Source organism: Vulpes vulpes, chromosome 12 (genome assembly GCF_048418805.1).
Source record: "Vulpes vulpes isolate BD-2025 chromosome 12, VulVul3, whole genome shotgun sequence".
NCBI lineage: Eukaryota > Metazoa > Chordata > Mammalia > Carnivora > Canidae > Vulpes > Vulpes vulpes.
The window spans coordinates 3763321-3777772 of NC_132791.1; the positions used below are offsets into that span (position 1 = coordinate 3763321).

Below are 14452 nucleotides of genomic sequence, written 5' to 3' on the forward strand. Positions count from 1 at the left end.
TGAATGAGACCATATAATGTTTGTCCTTTTCCGATTGACTTATTTCACTGAGCATAATCCTAAGGGGAGTATTTTAAAGCAATTATTCCAAAGTAGAGTCTTTTGTTTGACTTACACAAATTTTTTTATGATTTATGTATTTTAGAGAGAGAAAGTGTGTGAGGAAGCTGAGGGAGGGTCAGAGGGAGAGGGAGAGAGAGAGAATCCTGAAGCAGATTCCCTGCTGAGCAGGGTGCCTGACATGGGGCTTGATCCCAAGACCCTGAGATCACGACCTGAGCCAAGATCAAGAATTGGTGGCTTAACCAACTGTGCCACCCAGGCACCCCTGACTTACACAAGCATAAGAACAAATTTAAGTCATTATTTCTAAATTGATTGCAATCAAAATCTGAATTTTTAGCCTCTCCTAAAGAAAAGCTGACATTCTGGTACTGCTGGTTTTTAGATCCATTTGTGGCCAGAGTTGGCTGGAGCGGGCCTGCAGCTACTCCAGTCTGTTAGAACCTGCTGTGCCAGTTCACCCTAAATTCCATTGTTCCCCAACATTAAGGCATTTTATGTGGCACAAATGCGGCTTTTTTTTTTTAGAGGTGCCTTGGATTTCTTTGAATTCCTCTCTCTCCCCATACCTCCCTCTCTTTCTCTAATACAAAAAAAAAAAAAAAAAAAAAAGTGGGCCAGGAGGCCAAGAAGCTACCCAGCTAGTCTCTCCCATTAATATCTCATACCTGGCCTCTGTTGAATGAATGACCCCTGTTGGGGGTGGGGAGAGGGTGGAGGAGGTGGCCTGGGTGACAGGGATAGTAGCAGGGTTTTTTTGTTTGTTTGTTTCAAGTTTTAATATTTAAATATTCTGTACTAGGACAAGTCAGGCCCCAGCTAAGCATAGCATTTTATCACATTAATTTATTCCATTTTTACAACAACGAGGTGGGTTCCATTGATACTCCTTTTTTTTTTTTAAAGATTTTATTTATTTATTCACGAGAGACACAGAGAGAGAGAGGCAGAGACACAGGCAGAGGGAGAAGCAGGCTCCATGTAGGCCTGATGTGGGACTCGATCCCAAGACTCCAGAATCATGCCTTGGGCTGAAGGCAGCGGTAAACCACTGAGCCACCCAGGAATCCCCTCCATTGATATTCCTATTTACAGATGATGTCACCAAGGCCCAGAGGTATTTAGTAACTTGCACAGTCAATGGCAGGTAAGGGTGGATTCTGGATTTGAATCCGAGCCCTAAGAGCCCAATGTCTATGCACTAGGCTGACCTGTCTCTGTGTCTGATTTGTCCTTTTCTCTACTAGCTGCTGATACTATGGCACATGCAAAAATGCCCTGTTGTTGTGGGTAGACAACTGAGCACAGGGGACGTGGGGTGGAGGGATTGCTCGCAGGCACCCACCTCTGTTCTCGACCTGCAGCAGGACACATCCTCATCCTGCAGTTGGGAAGACAGTAGCCGTCTTTCTCTCTGTTCACCCACAGGAAGCAGTTTCGTGGTGAGTGAAGGGAGCTACCTGGACGTCTCAGACTGGCTAAACCCTGCCAAGCTGTCCCTGTATTACCAGATCAATGCCACCTCCCCATGGGTGAGGGACCTCTGCGGACAGCGGACAACAGATGCCTGCGAGCAGCTCTGCGACCCCGAAACTGGTGAGCCGTGGGGCCAGGCTGGGGTTGAAGGGAGGGAGGAGGCAGGCTGCAAGATGACCTGCACGTCTTCTGCCTGAAGCATCCTGGTTTCCAAGCCATGGACAATGGGTTTTACCTGAAGGCCCATTAGTTCCATTGGTAGTTAAACTCTGTGCTGCCATCACTAGGTCAGGCAGAAAGTTCTATAAAACCACAGAATCCCAGAAGTAGAAAGGCCCACAGACAGCGTCTGGTCCAGTTTCAGCAAAGCAAGGTATCTGAACATCATCAGATCCTATTCACCTCTCACTAGCTGGATGTTCTTTGCCATATTTTCTAGCTTTGCTGAGACATAATTGACATAACATTGCGAGCGTGTAAGGCGTACGCTGTGATGATGTCATGAGTGGATACACTATGAGATGATTACCACGTTAAGACTGATTAACACCCCTATCACTTCACATACCATTTTTTAATGATGATAACATTTAAGATCTACGCTCTTAGCAACATTCAAGAGTATAACACAGCATTTTTAAAAAGATTTTATTTATTCATGATAGACAGAGAGACAGAGTGAGGCAGAGACACAGGCAGAGGGAGGAGCAGGCTCCATGCTGGGATCCCGATGCAGGACTGGATCCCAGGTCTCCAGGATCACGCCCTGGGCCAAAGGCAGGTGCTAAACCGCTGATCCACCCAGGGATCCCCTATAACACAGCATTGTTAACAGTCACTCTGTTGTATGCTAGGTCCCCAGGACTTACTCATCTTAAATGGGGAGATGTTGGTCACAGGGTACAAACTAGGTGGGTGTTCTTCAGAAAGACGCTTCCTCTCTCTCGGGTACCAGAGAATGAACATAGCATCTAACCCACGAGATTGTTGTTAGGATTCAATGAGATAACGCATGGAAAGCCCCTAGTATATTCATTTACTGAGACATCTCACAGATATTTATTGAATAGGCACACACTTTCCCAGGCATTGAGGATATAGCAGTGGAAAACAATAGGCATAATCTCTGCTCTAATTAAGTTTATATTCTAAGGAGACGTTTGGTCTATACCGTCTAACAAGGTAGCCACTAGCCACATGTGGCTGTTTAAATTTAAATTAAGTAGAATTAAATGAGGTCAGCAATCACTTCCCCAGGCACATTCACCATATATCCAGTGCTGTGTTGCTCCATGTGACTAATGGCTACCTCTTGGACAACTCAGATGTAGAACATTACCACCCCTGCAGAAAGTTCTGTTGGACCGTGCTGCAGCAGGCAGACAGGATGATGATATATGCACTCGGTCAAGTGATGCTGCATGCTGGGGGAGAGCACACAGCATAAGGGATGCTAAGCCGGGAGTGGGAGTGGAGCTGTTATTACACGCAATGGTCAGGGGAACCATTATTCCAATGTAGGCAAGCGTTGGCAATGGCTTGACCCACCAGGGTAAGGGGAAAAAGATGATCACATTCTAGACATGTTCAGAGGGTAGAATTAACAGGACTTGTTCCTGGATATGAAAGGTGAGAAGTGGAGAGGAGTCAAATGTGGTTCCAAATGGTTCAGTCTGAGCAGTGGGATGAAGAAGCGAGACTTCTCTTTCATTGAGTCAGAGGATGATGCTATAGGAGGGTCGGGATTGAGGTGAAGGGGATCAAGGCTACTGTTTTGGATATAAGTTCAAGATGACTACTAAACATCAAGTAGAGACAGAAAATAGGCAGTGAGGTCCAAAAGTCAAATGCAAAGAAATTTTAGCTGTAGATAGAAATTTGGGAGTCAACAGCAGGTACATGGTATTTAATCCCAGGAGACACTGTCTTATTTATAGTAAATACTTAGAAAGTGGACAGTATCTTCTTTATAGTTGTTACCTTTTTTGGTGAGATTTTATTTATTTATTTATTTATTTATTTATTTATTTATTTATTTATTCCTGAGAGACATGGAATGAGAGAAGCAGAGACACAGGCAGATAGAGAAGCAGGCTTCATGCAGGGAGCCCGATGTGGGACTCGATCCCGGACCCCGAGATCATGCCCTGGGCTGAAAGCAGACATTAAACCGCTGAGCCACCCAGGCATCCCTATAGTTGTCGCTTAATCAATGGTGTCTGTTCATGTCCACAAATAGGGAGATAGAAATTAGAGAGAAGGTTGTTGCCAAGGTGCCAGAGCAAGTTAGAAATGAAGCTGTTCTTGCTACCAGTCCTGTGCTCTTCCCTACAGCGTATCTTGCTATAGTCCCTGTGTAACATATTTTCTTTCTTCATTAACAAGAGTCTGGCCATCTTGCCTGGAAAACCCACTGCACAATGTCCATGGGGCAGCCTCTGCCGAGCTGCAGGCTCTCAGTAGCCCAGGTCAATGAGGTGCTCCCTCTATTCCAGTTCTCCTCCATTTCTCCTGGGGCAACAGTTCAGGGGTGAAGAGAGGGCTTCTCCAGGTTGACCCTTGAGTCTCTGCAGAGCTGGGCAAGGATTTGGCTTTCTGACCACCATCCCTTCTTATTTTTTTGTTGGGAGCCTATTTAGACATATTTTTGCAGCCTTTACATAGGCCTATTGGGGAGGCTATTTGGAAAATGCAATGCAGCTCTAGTGTACCATTTGACCAGGCAGCTGAATCTTCTTTCTCTTAATTAAAAGAGGCTTTAAGGCACTGTCACCCTAAGCAGTACCTCTTTATTCCCCAAACATGTGCACGCCTACACACACACACACACACACATACACACACACACGATTATCCTCACACAACAGCCAGGAGAGTCCTCGTGGAATTATGTGCCTCTGGATCTGATCCTGTACATTCTCTTTTTCTTTTTCCTTCCTTAAAAAGCAGGCAAGATTATTGGAGAGAGGGAAGAGAAGGGATCCCCTCCCCTCTCTCCCTACACAAAGCCCCAGCTAGCAGAGCTGTGAGCGCCTGAGGGTCTGACCTTCTGGTTTCCCAGCTGATTTGCTTTCAGGTGCAAGTTCATTCTTTCTGATGATCTTTTCCTTTAGCTGCAAGCTTGAGGGCATAATTCCAAACAGGGGGTCATTCAAGGAGGAGGCATTTAGCCAGTTTTGGAAAAGATCGGCTCTCCTACCAAAATCCCCTAGAATTAAACACACACACACACACACACACACACACACACACACACACACACACACCATAGACCTGAAAATGCTACTAGAATCCACCGGGTTGACCTTCTCAACTTTATCACTGACAATATTGATGCCAGAGAAGAAAAGTGAGATGATCAAAGTCAACGTAGCCAGCAGATACAGAGCCAGGATTCAAACTTAGGAGCCTTTGCTCTTAACAAAGTGTTTTTCAAGCCTCTGCAGGTCTAGTGTGGATTTAAGAGTCCACATTTCTAAAAAGCTACCAGCTGTTGCTGATACTTCTGGCGAAAGACGACTCTTGGTGCACCAAGGCTCTCAACATTCTTCCTCCCAAATAGTCCTCTTGTTTTCCACACAAACAGTAGAAGTCCCAGCTGCCATCTTTGTTAATTTATCTGATAAAGTGATGCTCACATCTGCCACTTTATATTCTTTTTTTTTTTTAAGATTTTTATCTTTATCCATTCATGAGAGACACAGAGGCAGAGACACAGGCAGAGGGAGAAGCAAGCTTCTGCAGGGAGCCTGATGCAGGACTCGATCCCAGGACCCCAGGGTCATACCTTGAGCCAAAGGCAGACTCTCAACTGCTGAGCCACCCAGGTGCCCCTGCCACTTTATATTCTATCTCTGTTTGCCACACACCCGGGGCTCCAGGTACACTGGTTACCTGTCATTCCCTAAAGGCTCTGTGCCATCTCATGCCTACATCCCTTTAGTGGGCCGTTTTTTCCCTCTTGTAATGTCTTTCTCCCCCTTTTACTGGAAGATCAAGCGTTATTTTTTATTTCCATTCCATTCAGCCCAAATCCCTGACCAGATTGAGGAGCCCTCCTCTCTGCTCTCATGTACTCTGTACTCTCTCTGCCTCTGCACTTCTCTGTGTCATAGTCCTCGTCCCCGTACCCAGCCATTGTTCTTTCCTTGTCTGGGGCTGTCACCAGACCGTAGGTTTGGTTAAGGGCTAGCAAAGGGGGATTCAAAGCCTGCGTCTTGCTTATCTCTGTATCTTTAAAACTTAGCCTAATGCTGACATATAATTAGTGCACAGAAAATCATGAAAGGATAAAGGAAATTAATATGTTCCTTGAAACAATTTTATATACCGATTTTTAGTTTCTTCCTCCATTTTCACTTACACCAGAACTCAAATTAACTATTTCCCAGAGTCACCAGGAACCATCCAAGCTACAAGGCTCCGGCCTCATTCTCCCATTTCCCCCATCCCCAAGAGCATAGCCTTGCAGTCTTCACTCTGTTCATCTTCACAATAGTCCTCCCAAGCACTCCATGCAAAGTTTTACCTTATGACTAGAGTTCAGGATCCTCTGTCTACCTAAAATGTCTCCCATCCTTTAATCATCTACTTTGTAAAAATCCCATTCACTGATTACCTCTCCTTTCCTCTTGGTAGAATGGATGACTTCTACAGTATCATCAGAGTTTTCTATTGACTCAAAATCTGATTAAAACTTGAATTATTGTTTGGAAATTTGCCTACCCTGCCTAATATAAGGTCCTTAAAGCAGGAACTGTATCTAATTTACTCCTGTATCCTTTCCACACCAGTGTCCAACAAAGTGCCTTACTCTTAGAAGTCATTCAAGACATAAATATATGGGATTATGTACAGGTAAAGAGTGGAAATGGGAACATAAGATCCCTGAATATATTTTCATGGTTCTTGACTCAGACCCATTTTGAAAAATTTATTTCAATTTGTTAGATTCAATTCAAGCAAGATTTTCTTAATTCCACAACTCATAAGTCTTGTGTGTTAAGTGCTATGGGAAATCACAGACAAATTGGACAATGTTCCTGCCTTCATGGATTTCACATTTTCACAGGGATAAAAATAATATGCTCATATATAGCTATTATAAAAGACACAAAGTGGGATAAATCAAGAACAGGCATTAACAAAGTAGCTCATGCCTGGAGAAAAGGGAGAAATGTATTCTAGATGGGTATTTCAGGAGATGCATCATGGAGTGCATGACCTTTTAGCTGAACCTTGTAGAATCAGTAGGGAGTGTGAGTAGGAAGGGCCCTTTAACAGAGGGACCTTAATGATTGAAATCAGGAGGAAGAAAGTTTATAATTATTCCAGGGACCAGAAAGCAGTGTAGCTAGGCTGGCATCTAGAGAATCTGCTGCGTATGAGGTGGAGGAGGAGAACTGGGAGGAGGCAGGTGATGAAGTTGGAAAGGTAAGATGAAGAGAACTCCTAGAAAGATAAAGATCTGAAGATTCTAATAACTGCTAAGTGATTTAATAAGACTATGTTGGCCACTGGAAAAGGGAAACTACCCTCCATATCTGTCCAGGTGTTTTGGGGAACCTCTATCTGTCCAAAGGAATAGCTGGGCCTCTCCTCTTTTGCTTTCCATCAGGAATTAGACTATGGGTGAAGTCATGGAAAAACTAATCCCCCAACCCCTGTGCATATTCAGGCCTTAGATCTATCAAAAGTGGCTTTGCTTCCTTTCAGTAAGCTCCTCCTTCTGTGAGTGGGATCTATCGGACTGAACAAAGTCATAGAGTCCCAACATTGCTCATCATGTCTTAAAGCCTTAGTGGATGTGTCAATAAGAAGGATCATTCCTCTAAACTTAGCAAGAAGAAGGAGAAAAGTAGGGATGTAGTGCTGCTGAAGAATATATAATTGCCATGATGCATGGATAAACTTGGCCAAGTTTTCCTGGCTGTGTGCCATAGCCTAGCTCGAGTGTGTTCTTCCAGGGATTTCAACAATTAGTACCACCCACAGGGCTGATTATGGAAGTGGATACATGGTGTGCTGGAGCTGGCCTGTATGACAGCTCGTGAGACTCATGAGAGTTGGTTGTTGTCATCTCTTCCCAACTCTTTGTTTGGATATGTCATGTAAATAGCTTGAAAATTGGCCATGGTGAAGGTATGTATACCAACAAGATTGGTTAATGTTACAAATCATGGCTTATTTTTCTTTAGAAGGTCAGTCATTGAACATTTACCTTTATTATGGTGAATGGGATGAGAACAAACCAATACAGGACCAAGGCAAGGAAGGATTCAATGAAGGCTTAGAGAAGGCCTGAAAATGTTGCCAGAGGGTGGTGTTATGCTGCTTTCCAGAATAGGCTACCATCACGCTTCATCTCTCTGAGGACAGAAGTGAATATTCAAGAACTACCTGCTATAGTCCCATACAATGCAGCGCCAGACTATTTAAATGATCTGGCTCTGACTCTTCAGAATGTCACAGAGGGAAAATCCTATGGTGAAACAGCTTTACTAAAGTTCTGCACATGTGTGGTATCATGCTAAATTCTGTACACAAAATCTTTGACAGTATGGATTCACCCACACAAAGGAAGTAACAGCAGAACAGTAATGCATTTAGTCAGTAATTCATTCATTTCTTTATTTATTCATTCAAGTATTTAGTGAACTTGAGTAGAATTGGAATATCCTTTCGAGTCAGAGCAGGTTCAAATCTTTGCCTCTCTGTGTACTGGTAGAAGGGCTTTGGGAAAGTCGTTTAATATATTCAAGCCTTCTTTTTTTGTGTATGTAAAAAATGAGAGCAAGTCCTATTTGGCAGGGTGCTGTGAGAATGAGATGAAAAATAACATTTCAGATACACTCAGCACAGTACTTAATGTACGGTAGGCACTCAAATCATAGTGTCTAATGTTATTTTATAATCAGTTTTGCAAGCCCTAGGGGCTTCGCATAGTTAATTCAATATGTTTTTCAATTAATTTAATAAATATTTCATGAGACACCTCTAATCCATCATTGTGTACTGTGTTAAATTATTTAAAAACAAAATAGGATATTGTGCCTGACCTTTAGCAGCTGATCACCTAACAGAGAAACTTACCATAACCTGGACTTCCTATCTGCTGGCCTTTCATTTAGTCCTCATGTGACTTTTAAACTAGTGCAATATAAAACGTCCCAGGTTCTCAATCCTAGTGCCAGCTTGGCCACAGATTTGTCATTTGACCTTGAGTATGGCATACACTGTGAACTTTATGTTCATTCTCTTCCACAAAGAAATTAGTGGAAACAACTTTTACTGCAAGAAAGATCCCTAGTGATCATCTAGTCTGATCTAATGAGGCTGAAGGCCACTGAGGCTAAGCAAGTTGCCCAGTGTCGCTCAGTAAATTAGTGGCAAGATATGAATTACAACGCTGAATAATTCCTAAGATATTTCTCAGCTCAAAATTCATGTTTCTATGACCTTTTGCGCACTAATAACTTACAGTGTAAGTATGATTGAAACAATTTGTAAATGGCATTTAAAGCAGATTGAATTTTCTTTTCAAATTGATATGAACTTCAGTCATGTTCACCATCATATTCAGTTTATTTTCATGTCTTCAGCAGCCACTTCGCACTTGCAATAAGATATGAAATGAGAATACATTGAATGTGGTTATGTCACATATATGTCTTATAGTGTACTAAATATTTCTGATGTTTATAGGTTTTTCTTGTTATTTACTAAGCCTTGTATTATTAAAGTTTAATGGGACACAAGGACTTTGTGAAGTTGTAAGTTCAAGAATTCAGAGATGGAGAGTGTCCCTGCCTTGAGCAGACTGTAGCATGGTTGTTTCCAGGTACCAGATATGTAGGATTTAAGTAAGTTGGAGCATGGGTAAGATACACAGTTAAATAAATTGAGATTATTCATTGAGAGCCAACTTCCTGGCAGACCAAAGAAGAGAGATTTGTGTATGAGAACATAAGTTTTATTGAAACTTGTCCTGTGCTCATCCTATTTATTGCTGTAGCTCAGACACTGAAACGGTTCCTGCATCAATACCTCTTTTCTTGGATGGATGGATGAATGGATGGATGGATGGATGGATGGATGGATGGATGGATGGATGATTGATTAAATGAATAGCTGAATGAATGAATGGGAAACCACTTTTGTTGAGATATCAGGGCTTGACCAGTGGGTTGGGTGCAAGGTTCTGTTGTCAGAACCATGGACAGCTCTCTAAGTGTTGGCAATGACATTTTGGCTAAGGGTTTTTGCTAAAGACTTTTACCTGGTACAGCTCTCTTCTGAAACTCTCCTTCTTCGAGGTGGGTAACACTAGTCTTTTGAACTCAAATAAAGTAAGTTCTATCCTTTATAGGTTTAGGATTACTGTATCAAACCATGTTCTTATTCCAGTGGGCCTCAACTAGGGAAATCAAACTTCCATGAAGTGAGTCACTCTTATTCTCAGGATTCATACTGCTCTCTACATCACCATTCTTTGGTTCAGAGCTTTACTAGAACCTGAATTAAACAAAATTCATCTAAACTTATTGTCAATTAATGGACCCTGTGCCTCATTATTCAGACATGTGAGATAATGAAATCAAACTTTAAAAAATTTTTTTTTCCAACAAAAAACATTCAAAACCAAGTGGGTTTTTTTCTGTTTAAAGGCCACAAAATGAATGTTAACCATAAAATCCCATTTATCTCATCAGATCCATTTGATGCAGGTTCATTGCCTATATATTATAGATGGGGGTGGGGGTGTTAGGCAATGGCCAGAGATAGCTTACAGTTAAGAGAGGCATGGTGGAGTTTTAGTATGATATCATGGGGTACATTAATACTGGGGTAACAATAATAACATCTACAGTTTATTATGCACTTATTGTATACCAAGCATAATTGCTGTGGCTTTCTATAACTATCTTGAGTTTGATAGCAATATGTCTACATAGTTATTGTTGCTTCTACTTTTCATACAAGAAGCTATGTCTTAAAGCAGGTTGAATGAAATTCCCAAGGTCATATATTTACTAAGTATCACAGCTGGGATTTGGACCCAGACTGAGTAAGAAGCTACTATTTGAGGAGTCAGTGTTCGAGAAGTTTGCTTAGCATTGAAAAGAGAGAGACATTCTGGCATTCTCTCTTTGATAAGTATTTGCAGAGAATTCTCAGAGGTAGGCATGAATCCTTTGGACAAAGAATTTACAGAATAAGTTGACTTGAAAAAAATAAAAGGACCCATCGGACTGGCGGCAAGGGAGAGATACAGCACTGAGGGATGGAACTGTGACAGCATTTATGAGTTGTAGGGAAACCATTTTATATCTCTATTCAGGAGTCTTGCTAGATTTGGTCTAGATGCGTTGTTAAATGTTCTGTCGTAGAAGAGGGTTGAGGTCTTTTGAAGAAGGACAATCTGTGTCAACGATGAGGTCATAAAATTTCAGAAAGCCCACAACAGAAAGCAGCAGGAATGACTGTTCAAAAATTTGGAAGGACAAGAAGGTTAGAATGGACTGCAAAAAAAGGAACTGAAAATGTTTTCTTACAGGGAGGTTGCCAGCCTCACCAAAAGTCCAAGGTAACCTTTGCTTCTGACCTTGAAAGGAAGAGGTTATGAGAGGTCTGAAGCATCATCTGGTAAAGTTGCAAGTGGAAAAATAACTTGGGGGTATCTCTGATTATTACCTCTCGAGTAAATATGCCAAAAAGAAGGGAAGCTCTCAGCTTTTAAGATTAGCTTCATCATCACAAATATAATTTACAGGCATTTAGAGACTATATTTAATTTTATTCAGCAAGTGTATTACAAAAATATTTTGGTGTTTCTATAAGTGGTGCCTACCCTACTGTTTAAATATACTTGTAATACCTTACTGATAGTGAAGTATCAATAAACAGACGTATGGAAAAGGAAGATGATGGTAAAGTTATGTTGTGAAGCAATCCACAGTGGTTAATCATGAGTCATTTCCAGCACCCATTGTGACGGGGTCTTTGCAGGTGCTGTTCCCTCTGCATGCGACAGTCTACTCTCCACCCACCCTCTCTCCTTATGAGCCTTATTCTTCCCTTTCTTTCCTCCTCCTCCTCACCCTTCATGTTTCAGCTTAAATGTCTCATCCTGAAGGAGGTTTTTGCTGACCTTCTAGACTCAGTTATTCCCAATGAGTAGCAACATTATACTACTTTATTTTTCCTTCAGAGTAAATAATAGTAATAATAATAATAATAATAATGCCCATTGTACAGGCTATGTGTCAGGCTCTCTTCACAGGGCTTCACATATATTATTTAATCCCCTCAATAGCCCTAGAAGGTAGATACAATCATATTTTAACTGAAGCAAGACACAGTCAGAGACATGTGCCAATATTTCATTTACCGCTAAGAAAAAAATCCATTAAGATATTAACCACACACAAGCCCTCATTTCAAGAGTATGAAAATGTGGAAAGCCATGTGTCTTAGAATTGGTGTAATACGCTGCTATGACCATTTTACAGATGAGGAAATCAAATCATCTGAGTCAATAGATTTTCCCAAAGTCACATATTTAGGAAGTGGTAGAGTCTAGTTTGGAATCCTAGAAGTTGGGGTTCAGAGCATATCCCCTTAACCATTAATCTGTGCTATCTGGGCACTACTTCTTTTTTTAAAAATAAATTTATTTTTTATTGGTGTTCAATTTGCCAACATACAGAATAACACCCAGTGCTCATCCCGTCAAGTGGGCACAACTTCTAATTGCATGTTCAATTCCTAGCTCTCCAAGAGACCACATGCTGTATAAAGGTGAAGATTGCACCTGTGGTATATGTCATTTAACCCCAAACCCAGAAAATTGTCCAGTACGCTGTTGATGTTTAATCATGAATGATGTAATGAGTGAATGAAAGAACAAACATTGGATTTGGAGACAAAGTCCATGAGCTTCACTACTAGATTTTCAATTTTGACTGATAGTATGACCTTTGACATGTCACTTTATTCTCTGGGCCTCAGTTTCTCTGTGTATAATATAGGAGGAAATTAGAGTTGACCCATGAACAACACAGGCTTGGACTGTGAAGGTCTGCTTACATGCAGATTTTTTTCGAGAAACACAATATGATACTGTAGATGTACTTTCTCTTTTTTATGATTTTCTTAATAACATTTTCTTTTCTCTAGTCTACTTTATTGTAATAATACAAGATATAATACATACAACATACAGAATATGTGTTAATTGATTGTTTAGGTTGTCAGTAAGGCTTCCCAGTCAACAGTAGGCTATTAGTAATTAAATTTTGGAGAGTCAAAAATTATACATGGATTTTCAATTGTGCCTAGGGCCTGGCACCCCATCCCTCATATTGTTCAAGGATCAGCTGTACATTAGATTTTCTCTGAGTGCTCTCCAACTTTGAATGCATATTGCAAATATGCATTGAAAGTCAGTGCTCTACCCAGCATTAAACCAGATAAAATGTACTCAGCGCTTAGCACAGTGAATGGTACACAAAACTCAAGCTCAGTGAACACTAAGTATTGTTATAGCTGTGGTCAAAACATGAATTGCATGAAATGAGAATCGTAGGATTAAAAAAAAAAAAGACAGTTACCATGAGCCTTAGAAGTCAGGTAAGATTTCCTGGGGGCAGGGGGGACTAGAGTTGGATCATGAAGCAAAGCAATGTTGTGATTGAGCTACTGTGTCCAATAGGCTGCCTCCTACCCATATGTGGCTATTTAATTAATTCACATCGCATTTCAAGTGTTCAATAGCTACATGTGGCTAGTGGTTGCCATATTGGAGAGTATAGATGTAGAACATTTCCAATACAGCAAGTTCACTGGGACAGTGCTGTGACACAGAGTAAAGAGTAGAACTACATTTCACACATATGTTGCTTCTTTCAAATTATTTCTTGAGTAGCAGTGCTGTGCTAGGTGCTATGCTGTGCACTGATGGAGCTTAGTCTAGTTTAGGGGCCCACAGACCACAGCCCACAGCACAACTGCTGTTTTTCATAAATAAAGTTGTATTGAAATACAGCCATACCCATTAGTTTACATATTGCCTATGAGTCTTTGCTACCATAACATGGTTGAGAAGTCAGGACTGTGGCTTGCAAAAGCTAATATATTTACCACCTGGGCCTTTACAGGAAAAATTTGCCGATCCGTTGTCGGTCTAGTAAATTGATTTTGACATCTGAGTTAAAGAAGTGGTTTTGGTATTCATTCATTTATGTATTTGTTCATTTAATATTCAACTGGTATTTATTTCTCAATCATCTAATTCAAGCTGGATCTCAGGTGCTGACAGGAATGAACAGAATATATAAAAATTGTGGCCATCATGCAGGTCACATCCTAGTGGGGGCAGGAGACAAACAGATAATTAGAGTATATGTAATGACAAATAAATTGTATCTTATGTTAGAAGATGATTTTTTTTATAAAGAGGCTGCAGGAAGAGTGAGCTGTGAATGAGAAGGAGAGGGGTGGTTGCAAATTTAAGTAGGGTGTTCAAGGCAGGCATGACCAGGGAGGTGTGGGAGCAAAGCATACTTTGTGGATATCTAGGGAAAGCAGAGTGCAGGTGGAGGGAAGGACCGGGACAAAGGCTCTGAGAGCAGGCTGTGCCTCAAATATTTGAGGAAGATCACATAGGAGAATGTTCATGAGCTTCACTGGACACTAGGTAAGTATTAGGAGCTGGGGTCAGCGGGGGACCAGAAGGCCAGAGCCTTGCAGGACATTGTAAGAACGTTGGCTTTCAGCCTGAGCTCAGTAAGAAGCCAGAGGAGCGTTCTGACCTGAGGACTGATGTCACCTAACTTAATTTTAAAAGGATCATTGTGGCCACTCCATTGAGAAAAATCTATAGGGAACAGGCAAGAGTGGTAGCAGGGCAAAC

The 14452-nt window shown here is 41.4% G+C and overlaps 1 protein-coding gene across 5 annotated transcripts in view; it reads left to right on the top strand.

Annotated features, from left to right (window-relative positions):
• Positions 1–14452, top strand: part of ASTN2 (astrotactin 2) — an 854920-nt gene that overhangs the window by 374502 nt on the left and 465966 nt on the right. For all 5 annotated transcript variants that reach the window (XM_072727526.1, XM_072727523.1, XM_072727524.1 and 2 more), the window contains one exon: positions 1492–1659. In XM_072727526.1, the coding sequence (XP_072583627.1) occupies positions 1492–1659 (168 nt within the window). The remainder of the gene's footprint in view (positions 1–1491; positions 1660–14452) is intronic.